Raw genomic sequence first — 18,952 nt, 5'->3', positions numbered from 1 at the left:
ATCTGGATCTGGTCACCTCTCTACCCCTGGGCCTGAGCAGTGTGTGCTAGTGTTTGCATATGCAAAGGAGGGCATCACAGTGTTTCTTGCTTGTGCATGTGGACATCCATCTCCCGGGCATGTGCCCATTGCCTTCAATCAGGGATAGGCACTCAGCCAGGCCAAGCTCTCAGGAGGTAGAAGAACACTAAAGCTTTGCCAGCACAGAGTGCCTGGTCCGTTGGGGTGGACACATGTGCCAACACAGCATGATCAGGGCTGTGAGGAAGGGAAGCTCAAGGTGCCACCATATGCAGAGAACACCCCCACTGGCCTGAGGGTGGGATGTGATATCAGGGCCAGCTGTCCAAGCATGTAATGGTGAGGTTTGAAGAAGATGGGTGGGTGGGAAAAGGGGGAAGGAAGGGCATTCTAGGAAGAGAGCATCAGCTAGGTTTGGTGGGGCAGTGCTGCGTAACAAAGGAGCCCTGAACGATCAGTTCTAGGTCACGCATGCTCTGGTGCAGGGACCCTAGGCTTTCCTCTAGTGGGTGATTTCAGGGTCCCAGCACTCCTGCCTGCTCACACCATCATCTCAACACATGGCTTCTAAGGTCCCTGCAACCAGGGAGAGAGAAGAGGAGTCACTTGGGCTCTTCTGTGCCTCAGCCCTATAGTGACACAAGTCACTGCTGCTTGCACACCGCTGGCCAGGGCTGGTCATGTGACCCCGCCTACTGCAAAGGAATCTGGGAAGTGGAGGGAAGCAGGTGGGGGATTTGCTGAGCACACAGGGAACCCACTTGCCAGAGGTACCCGGGCCCCCAGAGAATGCAGCATCGATGGGAATTACAGTCCTAGGACTCCAGCTCTGCCAGAACTTAATGAAACACTGACTTCCCCACCCCAACCCCAACTATGGGGCATCAAAATAATGGCTGGAAAAGGGATTCTTTTTTTTTTTTTAGGATTTTATTTATTCATGAGAGACACAGAGAGCGAGAGAGAGAGGCAGAGACACAGGCAGAGGTAGAAGCAGGCTCTGTGCAGGGAACCCGGTGTGGGACTCGATCCCAGGACCCCGGGATCACAACCTGAGCTGAAGGCAGATGCTCAACTGCTGAGCCACCCAGGTGTCCCTAGAAAAGAGATTCTTGGAAGGATAAGAGCTCAGGGGGGTAAAGGGAATCTGGTTATAATAGGTCGGGAAGGATTAGGTGACTTCTGTTTTTAAGGAATTGGGTATAACATTGGTCCTGTCTCCTTCATCTACTTCCATCCCTTTCAGAGTATAAATAACGTGGAGTACGTATGGTAGGCTTTTTCATATGAAAGTGAACCCTTTCTGTTTATGAATCTTCTAAGCCTTTGAAAGAGGTTGTGCACAGAGTTACCTTCCCGTTACTTCAGGAGATGCTGGCAGCGGTGGGGAAGTGGGACGGAGGCCTGCTCATGAAAACATCCAGAGAATTCATGCTCAGCCAACCTCCCCATTCTTACTGGCAAGGGCTTTGTCTCTGCTTGTGATTTTAATTTAGATTCCTCATTACGATTTTTGGTGTTCTTTTGGGCCACATTACTTCCTAATGAGCTTCTTGAGCATCATTTGTATAATGCAGATTTATCTTACTGAATTTATTACAAAGATCTTTCTTCAATTCAAAAGCGGTAGGATTTGCTGTCTTGAATTTTATAGGTTAGTAGATTGTCAGCACTGAGAGATGAACAGTGGTTGGGAGTTCATTTGAGCTTTGTTTCCTTTAGCTATGAGAGTGCAGCGGTTGGCTGGCTCCTTGGCAGCCTCTCGGGTCTTGAAGTTCAGCGCTGTCTTGTAGACGACACATAGCTGCGTCTTGTTTACCCACCCACTCTGACAGTTCCCATCTTTTCATTGGTGCAGCTAGACCACCGATGGTAGAGTGATTATCGATATAGCTGGAGTCAGATCTACCACATTTGTTACTTTTCTATTTGTCTACTTTTCTGCCTTCTGTTTTTTTTTTTAAAGATTTTATTTATTTATTCATGAGAGATGCAGAGAGAGGCAGAGACATAGGCAGAGGGAGAAGCAGGTTCCCTGTGGGGAGCCGATGAGGGACTCAATACCAGGACCCTGGGATCACAACCTGAGCCGGTGGCAGATGCTCAACCACTGAGCTTCTCAGGTGTTCCTCCTTTTGTGGTTTTATTTTTATTTTTTTAAAGATTTTATTTATTTATTCATGAAAGACACACACAGAGAGAGAGAGAGAGGCAGAGACACAGGCAGAGGGAGAAGCAGGCTCCATGCAGGGAGCCTGATGTGGGACTCGATCCCAGGTCTCCAGGAACACACCCTGGACTGAAGACGGCACTAAACCTCTGAGCCACCTGGGCTGCCCCTTTTGTGGTTTTAACTGAGCATCTATGTGTTCCCATTTTCTCTGCTTCCCCAGCATATGGGTTGTGCAGGCACACCTCATTTTATTTAGCTGTGCTTTATCGTGCTTTGCAGATACTGCATTTTTTTTTTTCCAAATGGAAAGTTTGTGGCAATCCTCAATCAAGCAAGTCTATTGGCACCTTTTCCCAACAGCATCTGTTGACTTTGTGTCTCTGTGTCACATGTTGGTAATTCTCAAAATATTTCAAACTTCTTCATTATTACTACATTTGTTAGGGTGATCGGTGATCTGTGATTATGACCTGCTGAAAGCTCTGATGATGGTTAGGATTTTTTAGCTATAACATATTTTAAAATTAAGGTACGTACATTGTCCTTTTAGACATATGCTATTGCACACACAACAGACTATAGTGTAGCATGAACGTAACTTTTAATATGGATTGGGAAACCAAAGGGAGTCATTTGACTCCCTTTATTGAGATGCTGACTTTATTGCACTGGTTTGGAACCAGACCTGCGATATCTCCAAGGCATGCCTCTACTTCTTTTTTTTTTTTAGCTTTTTTTTTTTTTTTTTTAAGTGGTGGCCTTAGAATGTGCAACAGACATGTGTGGCCAGTTCAAGTCCCTTTTCACATAACACCATGTGACTCCACGTGTAGTGGAGGCACCTTTGACAAAGTCTTCCTGTGCCCTTTCTCCCATCCCACATCACGCCACTGTCATTCATGTCACTCTTCTAGATGCTGTCAACACATAATACATTGTTGCTGTTATTATTTCGGACACGGTTATCTGTTAGATCAATTAAGAATAAGAAAAGTAAAAGTTTTTATTTTTCCTTCATTTATTCTTTGTTTAGCTCTCTTCTGTCTCCTCTGTAGATCTGTATTTCTTTAAAAAATAAATTTTTTTTTGTTTTAGATCTGTATTTCTGACCTACATCATCTTTCTTCTCTCAGAACTTATTGTAACTTTTTCTTTTTGCAAGGAAGATCTACTGGTGACAGATCTCTTCAAATTTTGTCAGAGAAAGTCTTCACTTTGAAAGATAATTTCACAAGGTATAGAATTTTAGGTTGGTGGGATTTTCTCTCAGCTGATTGCACTCCATTCTTTGCTCGTTTGCATGGTTTCTGAGAAGTCTGACATAATCTTTACTTTTGTTCCTCTGTAGGTAAGGTGTTTCCTGCCCCCTGGCATCTTTCAAGATTTTTTATTTGTCTTTGATTTTCCTCAGTTTGAATATGATCTGCGTAAGCGTCAGTTTCTTGGTATTGATCTTGTTTGGTGTTCTGTGAGCTTCTTGCGTCTTTGGTTTGGTGTCCGACATTAGTTTTTGGAAATCCTCTGACATTACTGGTGCAAATATTTATTCTCCTTTCTCTCTCTCTCTCTCTCTCCCTCCCCTTTCTGGTATTCCCATTACACATTTGTAATTATCCCACAGTTCTGGGGGTATTCTGTTTCAGTCATTGTTTTCTTTGCCATTGGGTTTGGAATGGTTTTATGGACTTCAGACTCAGTATTTTCCCCAGCTGGGTCCAATCTACAGTTCCTTGGAGGTGAGGTGTTCTTCATTTCTATTATAGTGGTTTTTTTTTTAAATCTTTAAGAGCATTTCTTTTCAGTCCTTTCTTAGAACTTCCATGTCTGCTTACATTAGCCATCTATTCTTGCATATTGTCTACTTCTTCTGTTAGAGCCCTTAGCATGTTAATTATAGTTATTTTAAAGTCCTGGTCTGATAATTCCAGCATCACCACCATATCTTAGCCTGGTTCCGATGTTTGCTATGTCTCTTCAAACTGGGTTTTGAATGCTTTGTATATATGCCTTGTAATTTTGTTGTTGTTGTTGAGAGCTGGACAGGAGGTATTTAGTAAAAGGAACCGGACTAATTCCCATGGAGGTTTCTGCTCTGGTAGGGTTGTTATTCTCAGTATCCATCTGTCTGCCTCTCCAAATTTTGCCGTGTGATCTCAGTTCTCAGATGGATATAAGAAAAGTTACTGATTTTCAGTTTGTTCAGTCTTCTCCTTGTTGTGTGGATGGGAGTGATGACTTCCAAGCTCCTTATGTGCCAGACCAGAAACTGGAAGTTGGATTCAGTTATTTCTATGTTCTCCCTGCCTCCCTCCTTCCTTCCCTCCACCTCTTCCTCTCCTGTTCTTTCATTTCTTTTCCCCACCCTTCCTTCCTCCTGTGTATGCCCCTACCCCCTTCTCATTGGGCAGGACTTCGCCAAAGTGGCCGCAGGTTAGGTGACTGCACAGTGTTGCCCTGATTGGAGGTTTCTCTGTTTTTTTTTTTTTTTTTGGATGGCATCATGAGTTCAGACCTGAGCTCTGTGCATGTTGGCTGTGAGGTCTGGTGTTTTAGGAGGCCTCACTTCCCTGAACTTGGCTACACTTTACTCCTTTGAGACATATCAAGATGGACATGCTAGGGCCAGGTGACAGAGGTTATCCAAAGATTCCTGGGCCCTCTGGCCCTTGATGAAGGTGGTATCCTCACAGTGTCCAGCTGTTGCTATGTCAGCTGCAGCCCTCCACCTGGCCCTGAGCTTCACAGGTGACCATGCTTGTTCTGTGACTGGGGTGAGGATGACAAGTGACAGTGGCTGGTGATGCTGCCACCAAAAGGAAGGTATGTCTGACTAGAGACAGGTGCAGTGGCCCATAGAGGAGTCCCATTTGTGCCCTTCTGTGGCTGTATTTAGGACACAGAGGTGGCTTCCTCCTGATTGATGTGTGGAGATGTTGAAAGGAACAGACAGGCAGAGGTCTGTAATGAGGGGGCTTTGGACAGGAGAGGCTGTGAGCATCATAGGGCAGGGCAAGGTGTGGCTTGCTCATTATTGTGGCACCATAGTACCTGTGGGTAGGACCCAGGCAGTAATCTCATGCTGGACATATTCAACCGGCTGAGCTCCTCTGCTCACAGCTCTCTTTCCCCAAGAGCGAGACCCAAGATCCTTGATGCTCAGTGTCTGGTCTTTGAGCTATGGTCATGTTTAAATACCAAGGGAGCCTGGCTGGCAGGGGGAGGGGCCAACTTGCAAGTGAGCTGAGCTCACCATCGGGTGTCCCCGCCTCTACCCACATGCATGCCAGTGTTTTTTTTTTTTTTTTAAGACTTTACTTATTTATTCATAAGAGACACACATAGAGAGGCAAAGACATAGAGGGAGAAGCGGGCTCCTCTCAGGGAACCCGATGCGGACTCGATCCCCTGACCCGGGATCACACCCTGAGCCGAAGGCAGACGCTCAACTGCTGAGCCACCCAGGGGTCCCTACATGCCAGTTCTTGTGTGATTATGCTTGGCTTTGTGGAATAAGGTGTGTTTTTACCAAGGACTCAGGAAACCTGTCTCTTGAAGGCTCTCTTGTGTCCTTCTGCCTAAACACTGTAACTGAACCATGGGTGGGTGTGAAAGGAGTACGTGACGCTGTCACATCCAGAGGACATCCAAGGAGGGGTCCTGATGTTTTGGGCGCCTGCTTAGAGCTGGCACTTTGCTTGGCACTGGAGACTGTAAATCAGGTGGTTTATAAATGGAGGAGCTGAGAATCCAGGGAGCAAGGGGGAGCAAACAAGTAGGCTAGGCAGTGGGGGGCCAGCAGCAGGCCTTGTCAGCCAGACTTCCCACTGCAAGATCCTGTTGGCGCCCTCCCCCGAGGCAAGGAGGCCTGGGAAGCTTGGTGGTTATTACTGCCATTGTCACTGGTATTGTTAATTTTCTACCCTGGGGTGAGATGTGGGGATTTCCACTTCAGAAGGTAGCTGGGAGGTGAGGCAGAGAGACTGTTGAAGGCTTTTGAGGTCCAGAGGTCTGCAGGTGGCCAGACAGAGGGACCCCGGAGGGCTCCGAAAGGCATCTGGTGGTAGCACTGTGGGGCTTGGGTGACACCTGAGAGGGCATCAGAGGGACTCTGGTGGGTAGCACTGTGGGGCTTAGGTGGGGCCTGTGGGGGCGGCAGGTGGCTATTCTTTTGTCCCTACTAGAGACACACAGGTACCACCAGCCAGTCTCCCATGGTGGGATGAACTCCCAGGGCACCACACCTGGAACCTGGTGTCAGTGAAGGCTCCCCTCACTCCCTCCTCCCAGCGTGTCCTGAGCTCTCTGCAGCGCACACTACCTGCGGTGCCCTGTCTCCACTGCAAGCACCTACCGCCTAGGCAGTAAAGATCTCCACAGATGAAGAAACTGAGCCCCAGAGAACTCAGGTGACTGACCCCAGATCAGAGGGACCCACTTGGGATTTAGATCCACATCTCCCAGGCAGGCTCTTTCCCAACCATGTGTAACTTACTGTGTTCGGGCCTCAGTTTCTCCATCCATGAGATGGGGGTAATAGTAGGACCTGCATCCCAGTCATTAGAGGTTTGCTTGAGCAGCCTTGTCCTGCATGAGGCTGGTTGTGGTGTCTGATGTAAGCGTGTGCTCCAAAAACATTTGTCATTCTTATGTTACCCGGAGAAGAGAAGGCTCTGGGAGTAGGGCTCGGTCTCCAGATTACTGATAGGTCGCTCTCTGGGGAAGGGAGAGGCAATCATTCTGGGTAGCTTCTGAGTCTTGTGAGGGGCCCAGGGGAGAAGTCACAAGGGGCCCTTTTTTTGGTTTGTTTCTTTTAGGCTTGAAATCAGAGGTGATTTCCAGGGCCATAGGGGCTGCCCTAGGGCAGCAGGTGTCCCCACGGTGGGGAGTGGGCTTTCTGTCACTGGGAGAATGTGGAGGAGGGACCGAGGAGGGGATTTCCGTGGGGCCTGGAAGGCCACGAGGTGACAGGTGGGCCTTGGAGTCCCAACTTCTTGTGCTGAGAGTCCTGCATCTAGAGGCTGATCTGGTCTTTGTGTGTGTGATTTGTTCCTCACAGTGAAGAGCCCGTTTCGGGGATACTTCGTGGCTTCCAAGTACATGTGGTCCTTACCTATGTGCCAGTGAGGGCACCGCACTGACTCATGGCACCTGAGGCTGGCCACTGATGCTCCTACCGGGCATGCTGCACACACACACTTGAGGTGTAGCCCGTGCCCTTTTACTCCTCCACTCACTCCCTTTCCTTCCAGAACAACCAGCTTTTCAGCAAACCCAGCTGTGTGATTTCCTGGTGTGTGTGTCTCTAAGGCTCCATTGCCTCATCTCTAAATCGGGAGAACCTCTATGCTGCCTCCCCCTGGAGAGGCTCCGTGGCTCAGCTGAGGTGTGGTGGGCCAAGGTGGGCAGCTGGTGGGTGAGTCTGAGAGGTCACCTGCCCATGCTGGGCAAGCTGCAGAGCCCTCTGAGCCTGGTGCCCCCAGGGGAGAATAGGGCCTAGGGCCTGACAGTCCCCCCTGCTCCCAGCCTGCCACTGTGTGCTTCCCGGTATTGATGTGGCAATATCATGCAGCAGCCGGGCCTTCCAACACTGGAGACCCATGGTCTTCACAAGATGCCCGGGACCCCTCTGTGAGAATTCCGCTACGCAGGCTGGGGAGACTGGTCTGCACATCCCAGAAACGCTTCTCCTGCACATCTGGGATTTTCCCATCCTGGGTGGGACTGCTGGGCTACTGGGTGTGTGTGTGTGTGTGTGTGTGAAGTGTGTGGTATGTGTGTGTGTGGGGTGTGTAGTATATGTATGTATGTGGTGTGTACTGTGTGGGTAGTGTGTGTGGTATGGGTGGTTGTGCATATGTGTGCTGTGTGGTGTATTTGCGTATGTAGTGTATGCACATATGTGTATATAGTATATGCACGTGTATATAGTGTGTGCAGTATGTGTAGTGTGTGTGCGTGTGTGGGAAGTAATGTGTGCATTTGTGTATACTGTGTATGCTGTGTGCATGTGTGTAAAGTGCATGTAGTATGTGCATAGTGTATATAATGTTTGTAGTGTGGGTATAATGTGTATATAGTATGTGTGTGTATAGTGTGTGTGGCATGTAGTGTATTTGTGTATGTGTATAGTGTGCATATTGTGTTCTGTGTATAGTGTGTGTTGTGTGTGCATATATGTGCATATGTGTGGTGTGTGTAGCATGAGTATTTGTGTGCGGTGTGTCTGCATGTGTTTGTAATGTGTGCATATATGTGCGTGTGTGTGGTATGTAGTACATGTGTAGTGTGTGTGGTGTGTAGTGTGTGTATATAGTGTGGGTGGTGTGCGTGTGGTGTATAGTGCATGTGTAGTGTGTGCCGTATGTGTAGTGTGTGTGGTGTGGAGTGTATGTGTGGTGTGTGTGTGTGTGTCCATGTGACTTAGACAACACGGCCGCTGTCCCGGAATTCTGCACACTGCCCGCCTGAAGCCACGGGTCCTGGGTCCCCGCGGGGCTGGCGGCTGGGAGCCCGGGTGCAGGCACGGGTCCTGGGTCCCTGTGGGGCTAGAGGCTGGGAGATGGGGTGTGGGCATGGGTCCTGGGTCCCCGCGGGGCTGGAGCCTGGGAGACGGGGTGTGGGCACGGGTCCTGGGTCCCTGCGGGCCCTTAGGCTGGGAGCTGGGGTGCTGGCACGGGTTCTGGGTGACGACCCTGCAGGTTGTCAGCAGGAAATGGCAGGAAGGTCACTCCTGCTGCCCCTGGAGCCTGGATGGAGCCGGATGCAGGCCCAGGAGAGCAGGGGAGGCCACTGCTCCAGGCAGGAAGGGGTGAGGGCTGGCTGGAGGCAGAAGGGAGTGCCTCTCAGAACTGGTGAGTGGGGACAGGCTTGGCTTGGTGGCTGGATATTTAGGTTTGGGAGCCCTGAGGCCAAAGTGAGGATTGAACTGGGCTCAGAACAGGGCCTGGGTAGCCAAGCACTCCCAAATGTGCTGGGACAGGTGGCTCTTCTGTCATTTCCAGGACCCACCAGCTCTGAGCCTCTGGGGTCTGTGATAGGACACAAGGGCCTCAGAACCCTGGCTGCGGGCAGCTTACCCTGGCCTTCCCTGAGCTTAGCAATGCTCAGCAGCCCTGCTTGCACACGGCGCCGTGTGCGCACAGCCCATTCCACTTCACAGACGGGAAGTGCTGGCTGAGGAAGACAGAGCTGGGGCCTGGCCACACACAGGTCAGTGGCAGGGCTGGGATGAGTGACTGAGCCTCCGCTCCTCACTCTGGGTTCTCTCTGCAGCACTTTACCCCGAGCTAGAGTAGGTGTTGGAAAACCTAACTCATTTGACTTCATTTATAATTCTTTACGGAAGTTTTTTTTTTTTTAAACCCCCACTGACTACTTTGCACTCATATAACGAGAGTCTGGACAGCAAGGGCCTTATTAGTTTATTGTAAGTGGAGAGTGACATCTCCTTGAAAAGTTCACGTGTAGGCCTCTCAGGCTTTTTCTTGTAAGTATTAAAAAAAAGTTATTTTTTTGCTCTCTCTCTTTTTTTATTTTTTATTTTTTGGTGTGGGTATGGTGGAAAATCTGCTGTCTTTTTACTCCCTGTCTGTGTTTGTCTTTTGCAAAACACTGTCTTCCTGTTCCCCTTCTGCTCTGGGCCGGGAGAACAGACAGCTCAGCTTGCTAGCACTGTATGTAAAACACGAGATGATGGGCTCTGAGTGAGGGACTGGAGATTTGCCTACTGTGCGGTGTGCACTGGCTTTGGGAGGATGTTTGCTGAGCCTCTGTGGGGTTCCTTTGCTGGTACTGGGCTTTGCCATCTGCTCAGTGGGCCGTCATGGACTTGAAGTGGAAAGCCCCTGGCACAGAGTGGGTACCAACCGCATCTCAGGTAGAGTGACCTGCTATTGCTTCCATGGGTGAGGCCCTCATGGAGGTCAGCAGCTGCGGGCTGATTGTAGGGATACTCAGTGGCACTCTGAGCCTCAGGCCGGACCAGCCATGGGTGCGTTCCTGGCACGGAGGCCAGCCGTGTGGGGCCTACCGAGAGCTCTGAGATGGACTTAGCCCATAACTTTGGGTACTGTCTCCTGTATCCCCTCATCTCAACATTTACTGAGGCCCTGGCCCGGCAAATGTTGAGAGTGAGCGTTGGTGTTTGCTCACTGTAGGCTTGGTGTTTGCTCATTGGAATGTATTCCTCCTGGAAACACAGAGCTTGGGCTTTGGGCTGAGCCCGGGGTGAGGCCTACAAAGATGGAATCAGGCTCAAGGGGCTGACAGACGGGCAAACACACAGGGCCGCCCTCGGCCACCCTGGGAGCTCAGAGGAGGCATCTGATGATGGGCTCCTTAGAGGAGGCTCCCTGGAGGAGGCGAGATGGGAGGTGGCCATGAGGGGGCGGGGGCGTGCCTTTCTCCATCAGGGAACTGAACGCCTTGGGCCTGCCAGGGAGCGTGCCGGGCATGGAGTGTGGGGCAGGTGGCAGGGCTGGAGCGCTGGTGTGAGTCAGACCCTGCAGGACCTGCACCCTTCACGGGCCAGGCTTTCTCCGAAGGTAGCCTGAGCCTCCCGTGGCTTCGAAGCAGGAGAGGCACAGCTCTGTGTCTGCAGATGTCGATCTGTTTTCTCATCTGTAAGGCGGGCAGTACGTGCCGACGCTCTGCTGAGTGATGGTGTGAACGCGCCTTTCCAGGGGCTGCTGCGGCTGGGGCAAGCGCCGGGCCGTCCCCAGGCATGGGCCCCCCTTCCGGGTGTCTGGCTTGTCCTGCCGCTGTCTGTCCCTGCCCTTTGGCCCTTCTGTTCTTGGGGCCTTGAGAGCTGGGCCGGAAGACTAGGAGGCCTTGGGGTCCAGCTGGCCAGGGGTCTGAGAAAAAGTGGAGACTGTGAATGGCCCTGAGGCTCTACCCACACTGTTCCCATGGTCCCTCAGACATTCCTGGGGTGCTGTCTCCCCACGGCTTGGGTCTCCTCTCCCCCCTCCCCTCCCGACTGCAGCCAGTTTGCTGTTGTAGGGCCTTGCTGAGGAGTGGACCAGGTTCACGGTCTGCAGCGAGCGTGCTGTGCTGCCTTGGGTGGGCACTTGACCTCCCTGAGGCCCGGAAGCCTCATCTGCTACCCCTTCCTCCCTGGCATCTTCAGTGACCCTTGGAGTGGCTGCTGGGGGAGGGAATGGACCTTCAGATTGTACTAGGGCTGCTGAGAAGCGGTGGCAGCAGGACCCCAGATGGGCCATAGTTCGATGTGGTGGCTTCCTGAGGTGCCTTGTCTTAGCACCTGTTATCTTGATCTTCGTGGAGGTTACTGCTCCTCCTAATAAATTCAGCTTCGTTTTGTTTGGGGAGTGTCTTCACAGGGCTGAGCACCTCGCTGAGCATGGCTATGGATCCTGGCAATCCCCACACATCCCTGTGAGGTCTGTGCCATGGATCCCATTAAACAGGTGGGAATACTGAGTCATAGAGAAGTTCTGTGACTTTCCCAGAACCACCCAGTCAGGCACGTGTGAGCCAAGAGAACACACTTACTGAGAAGGGTGGCTCTTTGGTGGGGGACGAGGCCGCCCTACAGAATGGTCAGCTGTGCCCCGGGGAGTTTGGCTTGTGTCTTGTCTTGTCAGGTACACCTTTACCTTGCAGGTAGCCCCTAAGGACTCAGGCGGAGCTGGAGCTGCATCTGGCTGTGCCCGGAGAGTCAGTCAGCTTCCAGACCACGCTGTCACTGCACTGGGGACAGGGCCCACAGGCTTTTCCTTCAGCTTCTTTCTTACATCTTTCCCAGCTCGATCCAGATGGTTTTCTGAAACTTGCTTGCTTTCCTTTGAAAAATGGCATCATTTTTTCTGTAAAGCAGGAACAGAAAGCGAAAATCTGACTTATCAGAAAGAGTATATAGAGGAAGGTAAATGTCACTTGTCGCTCAGGCAGTCACTGCTAACGTTTGGGAGCCCTGGCCATGTGGTCCTCACCGCTGTGTCCCCGGGGTGTAGGACCTGGTGCCCAGCAGATGCACAAAAACTATTTGTGACCAAATGGAAACAGCGAACAACTGTGTCTGAAAAACTGAGATCACAAACCGCGTTTGTTCTTTGACCCTGTGGCATTTACTTTTCTCTTTACGGTTCTGTGTCACAACTTTGCTGTCCTTTACTTAACCGTCCCTTTGGCTGAGTGCAGGGTTGCTGGGAAGAACAGCCGTGTGTATACAGAGGCCATCTCTCTGGTTAATCCTTACCCTAGGTGTTCCTAGGGGTGGTGTCGTTGGGCCACAGGGTGGACTAGAAGGGAGGGAAGTCTCCCCGGCTCTGGGTGCCGGATCTGCCGAGTGCTTCCCGCCCACTCTGCAGGGGCCTGGCGGCTTCTGGGTGCTGCCGTGCCGGTAGAGGCAGGCCGGCCAGAGCAGCGAGGAATGAATTATGGGTTGTGCTCTCATAAGTCACAGCAGAGCAAATGGAGTTCAGACTCACTGGAGACAGAATGTACCTTTCTGGAATCAATCAGTGGGGATGCTCATTACCCCTGAATAATCCCTCAAGGCGTGGTGTTGAGAAACACCGCACCCTCCTGTTCAGCAGGGGTCAAACTGGCTTCTACCTCTGCCTTCCCAAATGGGACATCCTGGTGCCCCAGGGCATCCTAGGCATTGAGCCTCTGCCACTTGCCCGAAGTGCTGGCATCCGTGAGACCTCACTCCAGTTCCCTGATGTCTGCCTGCCTCCCGACTCCCACCCCACAAAGAAGCTCCTGCTGAGGCCACTGGCTGCATATTCCTGAATTTGGTGGCCAATTTCCCATCCCCATCCTCACCACCTCCTAGAACTCCTTCTTCTCTTAGCCTTCCTGGTTCTCCTTATTCCCCTCTATCTCCAGGCTTCTTGTTTATGGTATTCCTTGCTGATTTCATCCCTTCTGTTCCACCTGCAAATCCTGGCATTCCTCCGTGCTGGAAAGTTCTCTTTTCACTGTGCATTCTTTCCTAAGGCAATTTAACCCCAGGGCCACCACTTAACAGCTTTGTGGCCTTAGGTAGCATACTAAACTCTCTGTGCCTGGATTTTTTTCTCATCTCTAAGATGGGCCTAATATCTGTACCTACCTCTCCAGGTGCTGCAAGGACAATACACTCCCAAGCTCCTGTCACAGGACCTGACACATAGTAGGTGCTTCACTCATTTGTTCGTTCATTCATTCATTCATTCACTGATTCATTCATTCTCTCATTCAACAAATGCTGCTGGAGTGCCTCCTGCATGCTGAGCTCTGAGGCCAGGCACAGAGAATATAGACCCAGGCCCTGCTTGCTTGGAGTGCACATCCTGGTGTAGGAGAAACAGACGAGAAATAAGTACATACACGGTTTGTCATATGGAAAACAGCAAGAAGGCAGAGCAAGGGGCCTGGGGGACTCTAGGTCTGCTGTCAGAGACCGGGCAGCTTGGGGTCAGGCTAACACAGGGCTCAGGCCTCGGCATCTGGGATTGGACTCACCCGTCCAGTCTGGCTGTGGAGCTTGACCGGTTTAATGTTGTTGCCTCATCGTGACTGTGTGACTATTGCTAGCACTCAGCCTCTCTGGGCCTCAGTCCTTCGTCTGCAACCCTGGGCAACATCACCCCCCTCGCAGGGCAGGTGCATGGATTGATGAGCTGTGATCTAGGTGTCACACCTAGGACACAGTGGTACCAGCTGTCACTTCAGACCTTATTTTAAGGACTTGGGCTTTGCCACGTTATGGGCTGGGAGGGCAGCCCTCCCAAATGAAGGCCTAGGCCTCTCCAGGAGGAATGTGAGTGCTGGCGGGGCTGTTAGCTCATCATGACACCCCTGTCCACCAGGGAGCCAGCTCGGGCCTGGCCAGGCAGACATAGAGGCCTGGAGGGACCACAGGCACCGCCACTGGGTACAGAGCCAGTGGCTCAGGGTGACCGGTGCTGTGCTAGTCTGGGGGCCGTGTAGGGGGAACCACCAAACTTTATGAATTCTAAAAGGACACTTTTCAGGGTGTAGTCCTCAGATGCTAGTCCAGACTCACCTGGGAGTGTCGATGGAGCATCTGGATTCCTCAGTCCCACCACGCACCTCATGCTCTGAGCTCTGGGCTACCCAGGGACCCGCCTTTTGAAACAAGCACCCTTGGGAACCAGGGCTCGCTGACAGCTGCAGCTGGCAGCCTACAGGTTGCTCGGGGGTGTGTTCTCCTCTTGAGAAGGGCAGAGATACACCAGAACTACTCAAGCTCTGGCAGCTGGGGAGCATCACCTGGGCGCTTATGAGGGATGCAGATCAGCTTCTCTGGGGGGTGGGCCCAGACTGTCTACCTTGACGAGCCTCTGAGAGATTGTGTGGCAGCCAGTGTGAGTGAGAGGTGCTTGGTCGGTGTTGTGAATCGTGGGGCCTCCCTGGGACAAGCAGGTGCCAGGCCCAGGCAGGAAGGCCTCAGGCAGCGTTGGCTGCTGTTGTGTTTGAGTGCTCAGGCCATGAGGCCAGCCTCTCTCTCTCTCTCTCTCTCTCTCTCCCTCCCCCCCTCTCTCCTAACCCGGCCTCCCTCTTCTCCAGGGTCCCAAGTGATGGTGGTTGACGCAGAGGACGAACTAAGCCCTGCACAACTGGTTAGCGTGGCGGAGCCTGGAGCGGCACCTGCTGGCCGGTGGGCGTGAACCTCGGGATCTCAGTGTCTCAACCCCAGAGGAAGTATGTCTAAAAAGAGCCGGAACAAGGGCGAGAAGCCCGAGATGGAGGCTGATGCCGTACAAATGGCTAATGAGGAGCTCCGGGCCAAGTTGACGAGCATCCAGATCGAGTTCCAGCAAGAAAAGAGCAAGGTGGGAGGGGTGCAGGCGCCCTGGCTCCATAGAGGGGGTGCTGCAGGGTTCCTGGTGAGGGCCTTCCCAAGCTAGGGGTGCGGGTGGGCACTTGACCTCTGAGCCTCAACTTGCCCCTTGGTAAAATGGCTATAACAGCAGTGGTGGGACCACCTGGGTCCTGATCCTGGCCCCATCCCATCTCACTGTGACCTCGGAGCAGCTATGCCACTGTCCAGGCCATAACCTCCCTCACTTGCAACATGGGGTTGTGATGTGCCACCTGATGAGCCTGTGGGTGGGAGAGTTAGGAGGCAAGGCTGCTAAAGAGCTTCAGCAGAGTCTGGGTCTGGGATGGGGCAGGTGAGCTCTCTCGGGGGTGAGAATGAGCTTTGGGGCAGGTCAGTGCAGCGCCTGGTTGGGTGCCAGGCAGACTGTAGCATCCAGTCAAAGTGCAGCTGCAATAGGCGGCCTGGCACAGTGGAGGAATCCTAACTGGTCAAAGTCCTAAAGATTCAATGTCACAGATACAACACAAAGACCCATTGGTGTTGTCACTTGGGTGGCTTGAAGGCCAAGCTGTGGGGCATCGTGGTGTCCATGGGAGAGGAGAAGGAGGTGGAGCTTGCTCCTGGGCAGCCTCAATGGCCAACGGTCTAGCCTGTGCTGGGTGGGGTTGTGCAGGTTATCCCTGGGCCCTGAGCATCTGGAACCCTCCAGCATCTGGAACCTCGAGAGGGACTGCTGGGGAATTGCTATAGGTTCCCGTGTTGTTGAGTGCTGGGGCTTCACAGCAGTGAGGGGCCAGGCTGTGTTCAGCTCCCAGCCCCCTGCTCAGGTCAGCACCATGGAGAGCAGAGGCAGAGTCCAGAACCTGGGGGGATGAAGGCCAGGCTCCTGGAGCTTGGGGACAGACATGCCCCCAACTTCCCCAGACACTCAGGACTCCAGACCTGGGGCAGTCACCTTCTGCCAATATGGCTGTCCGAGGTGCCAGCCTGTCCATGCATTGTGTGGCTCAGGAGGGACTCCCCTGCTGGCATCCCTTGGGGCTAGAGATCCCATTCAGAAGTAGCAACAGCCCCATGGTTTTGGGGAAGCCATAAGGCCAGGGTCATGCTGCTGGGGCTCCATCCCACCTCCACCACCTCACTCACTTTGAGGTCTCCGGGCAAGCCATGTAACCACCCCGTGCCTCAATTTTCCCGTTTGTTAAATGAGGTCCTCTGATGTGCCTGTCTCCCTGGGTTGTTTGAAGGAGACAGTCACACACACGCACTGCCTGTCACACACAGTCACTCGACAGTTAGCTAGCATTTATTATGCGTCTAGTATGCAGGCATAATACACCAGGTGCCTTAGAGAGCCTCCTGACCCTGGCAGTGACCCCTGTGAAGTCAGAGGTGGCTTTCTCCAGTTTATGGGTGAGCACTCTGAAGGTCAGAGAGGAGAGGTGACTTGCCCAGGTGTGCTAGCTCGCTGGGGCCACTATCACAAAGCACCACAGACTTGGTGGCTTAAACAACAAGAAATTTATTCTGGAGGTTGGAAGTGGTGGATGAAGATGTGGGCAGGTTGGTTTCTTCTGGGGCCTCCCTCCTGGGCGTGTAGATGCCCATCTTCTGCCTGTTGTCCTCACAGGGCCGTCTCCCTATGTGTCTGTGTCCTGATCTCTTAAGGACACCGGTCATCATGGATCAGGGCTTACACAGGTGACCTCATGTGACTTAATTACATCTTTTAAGATTTTATCTCCAAATACAGTCACATTCTTAGGTCCTGTGGGTTGGGACCTCCACATGGGGATTTTGGGGACACACCTCAGCCCCTAACGGTGGGTCAGCACAGGTGTAGGTGGTGGCACTGGGTTGGGAGCCAGGCCTGCGGGGACTGTGCTTCCCAGTCACCAGGCTGCCTCCCTACAGGGCACGCCCTGGCTGCTTGATGTCTCAGCCCAGCCACACCTGTGGCCCCTCGGGAGGGCTTTCCGTGTGTCACTGCTGGGGGACCTTCTGTTCTCAGAGAATTCAGCAATATGCTTACGGGCTGGCAGGAAAAACATAGATATAAACTTTATAGTTGCCTTTAAATGACATTTTTATGTGATCACATAAAATTATTGCTGATGCCACAGTTAAAGTGCCATCGTTTTCCCAGAGGATCCCTGTTGAACTGTAGGTTGAAGGCAGGTGCTGAATGTATCTCTTGATTCATTTATTCAACAACCCATGTGCCATTGCTTCATGTTGTATGGGAAATGTTAGGACACAGTGCAGGGGCAAGAGGGCCTGGGAAGGCTTTGCAGAGGCTGTTTGGAGCCAACTCCTAAGGCTCTTGTTGGCTAGTGAGCAAGGGAATGGTTTTTACACCGTTCCAAGTGTCCAGAAACACCCATGAGGGTGCCATGGCCCGTGGGGCACAGTCCCTGACTTGCCGAGACCTGGGTCTGGGGTGGGCAGGGGCAAAGCTAGGACATTATTGGTTGGGGGATGGCTGCCAGTCTGGTGGCAGGATCAGGATGGTGGCAGGGAGTGAGACAAGCGGCCAGGCCTGGACATGGGGAGCCAGTGCTGATAGATCAGATGAGGAGCGGGGTGGAAGGAGACAAGGGGAGGCCGATTTCCCCCATCCAGCTGGAGCTGCAGGTGGCGCTGGCTCAGATGTTCCCTGCGTTGGCCGCCCTCCCCACCTCCAGCTGGGCGCGGTCCCTCCCAGTCACTTTGCTCTTGCCTCATCTGAAGCCCAGTGCTGAGGAGCAGCTGGCATGGGCTCCTGTCTCCTGCCTCTGGACCTGGGGAGTAGCTCGGAGGCATCTGGCAGGTGAAGTGCGAGCAGCTTTTTAGACTTGCTTAGTTCAGTGGAGTAAGGAGCAGGTGCTCTGTCCACACCAGGCCAAGCCAGCCTTGCTCTGCTACACTTGGGTCGTGGCCCCTGGGCTCAGCCCTTGGCTCCTCAGGGCAGAGCTGGTGGGACCCAGGAGGGCTTTGTCCCTTGATCCCATCTTTTCTGTCAGCATCCCTGCCCTGTACACCGGTGTGGCCTGGCCTGTCTCAGCAGGCCCGACCTCTCCCAGGCTGCCCTGCACACACCTCCGCTCCCTTCCACATTCTTTCTTCCTTGTCAACCTGTGAGAAAACTTCCCTTTACCCACTCATCCACTTTTGGTTTTCCTCCACCTGAGTCCTCACGGGCAGCTGTTCTGTTTCAGAGTGCATAGTCCAGGTTTTTTTTCAGGGAAGCACAGAACCGGTAGGAAATGTGTGCGTGCGTATGTGGGTGGGGAGGGAGAGGGAGACATATTTTTTTAAGAAGTTGGCTCACATGATCACAGAGGCTGACAAATCTGAACTTCCAGAGCAGGCAGCTGGAAATTTCAGCAAGAGCTGATGTTGTGGCCTAGAATCTGAAGCAGTCTGGAGACTGAATTCCTTTCTCATCCGGGAGCTCGGCTTTTTTTGGAGGCCGTCAGCTGATTGGGTGAGGCCCACCCATATTATGAAGCGTCACCTCCTTTACTCAAGTTCTCCTGACTTAAATAGTGAATCACATCACCCCCTCCCCCCAACCCAAAAAAAAAAAAATGCCTTCACAGCAACATCTTACACTGGTGTTTGGCCAAATGGCCTGATACCCTGACCCTGCCAAGTTGACACCTAACATTAACTGTCTTGAGGCTCAGTATCACCCGTCAGTGCAGGCTGGGGATGTGACCAGTCTCCTTCTTCTGACTCTGATCCCTGTCAGCAGTAGCCTGGGAAATCAGGACAGTGTAGCCTCCTAGAAAAGGCAATGCTAAAAGCATTTAGTCCCTTGCAAGGACACTCATGTTAAATATTTAAAATTCTAGCTCCTTGGCATTCAGTCCATTAGGAAAAGACTCCCAGTTCCACCCCTGGGAGAGGGGTGGGTCCAGGACCAAAGGTTCCCCATTTTATTTCTGTGGTTGCAAGTATTTGATGCAAGGAGGTGCTAT

The 18,952-nt window shown here is 52.3% G+C and overlaps 1 protein-coding gene across 5 annotated transcripts in view; it reads left to right on the top strand.

The window, feature by feature from the left end:
* JAKMIP1 (janus kinase and microtubule interacting protein 1) overlaps nucleotides 1-18,952 on the top strand; it is a 148,005-nt gene that overhangs the window by 49,541 nt on the left and 79,512 nt on the right. For 3 of the 5 annotated variants that reach the window (XM_038533413.1, XM_038533411.1, XM_038533415.1), the window contains one exon: nucleotides 14,735-15,000. In XM_038533413.1, coding sequence (XP_038389341.1) covers nucleotides 14,872-15,000 — 129 coding nt within the window. In that variant the 5' untranslated portion in view covers nucleotides 14,735-14,871. Of the gene's footprint in view, nucleotides 1-13,282; nucleotides 13,339-14,734; nucleotides 15,001-18,952 lie in introns of all 5 variants that reach the window. The other 2 variants (XM_038533412.1, XM_038533414.1) reach the window with 2 other exon arrangements.

The sequence above is a fragment of the Canis lupus genome, chromosome 3 (assembly GCF_011100685.1).
Source record: "Canis lupus familiaris isolate Mischka breed German Shepherd chromosome 3, alternate assembly UU_Cfam_GSD_1.0, whole genome shotgun sequence".
Lineage (NCBI taxonomy): Eukaryota > Metazoa > Chordata > Mammalia > Carnivora > Canidae > Canis > Canis lupus.
The sequence above is the reverse complement of the archived record's forward strand: the minus strand, read 5'-3'. Positions and strand labels throughout refer to the sequence as shown.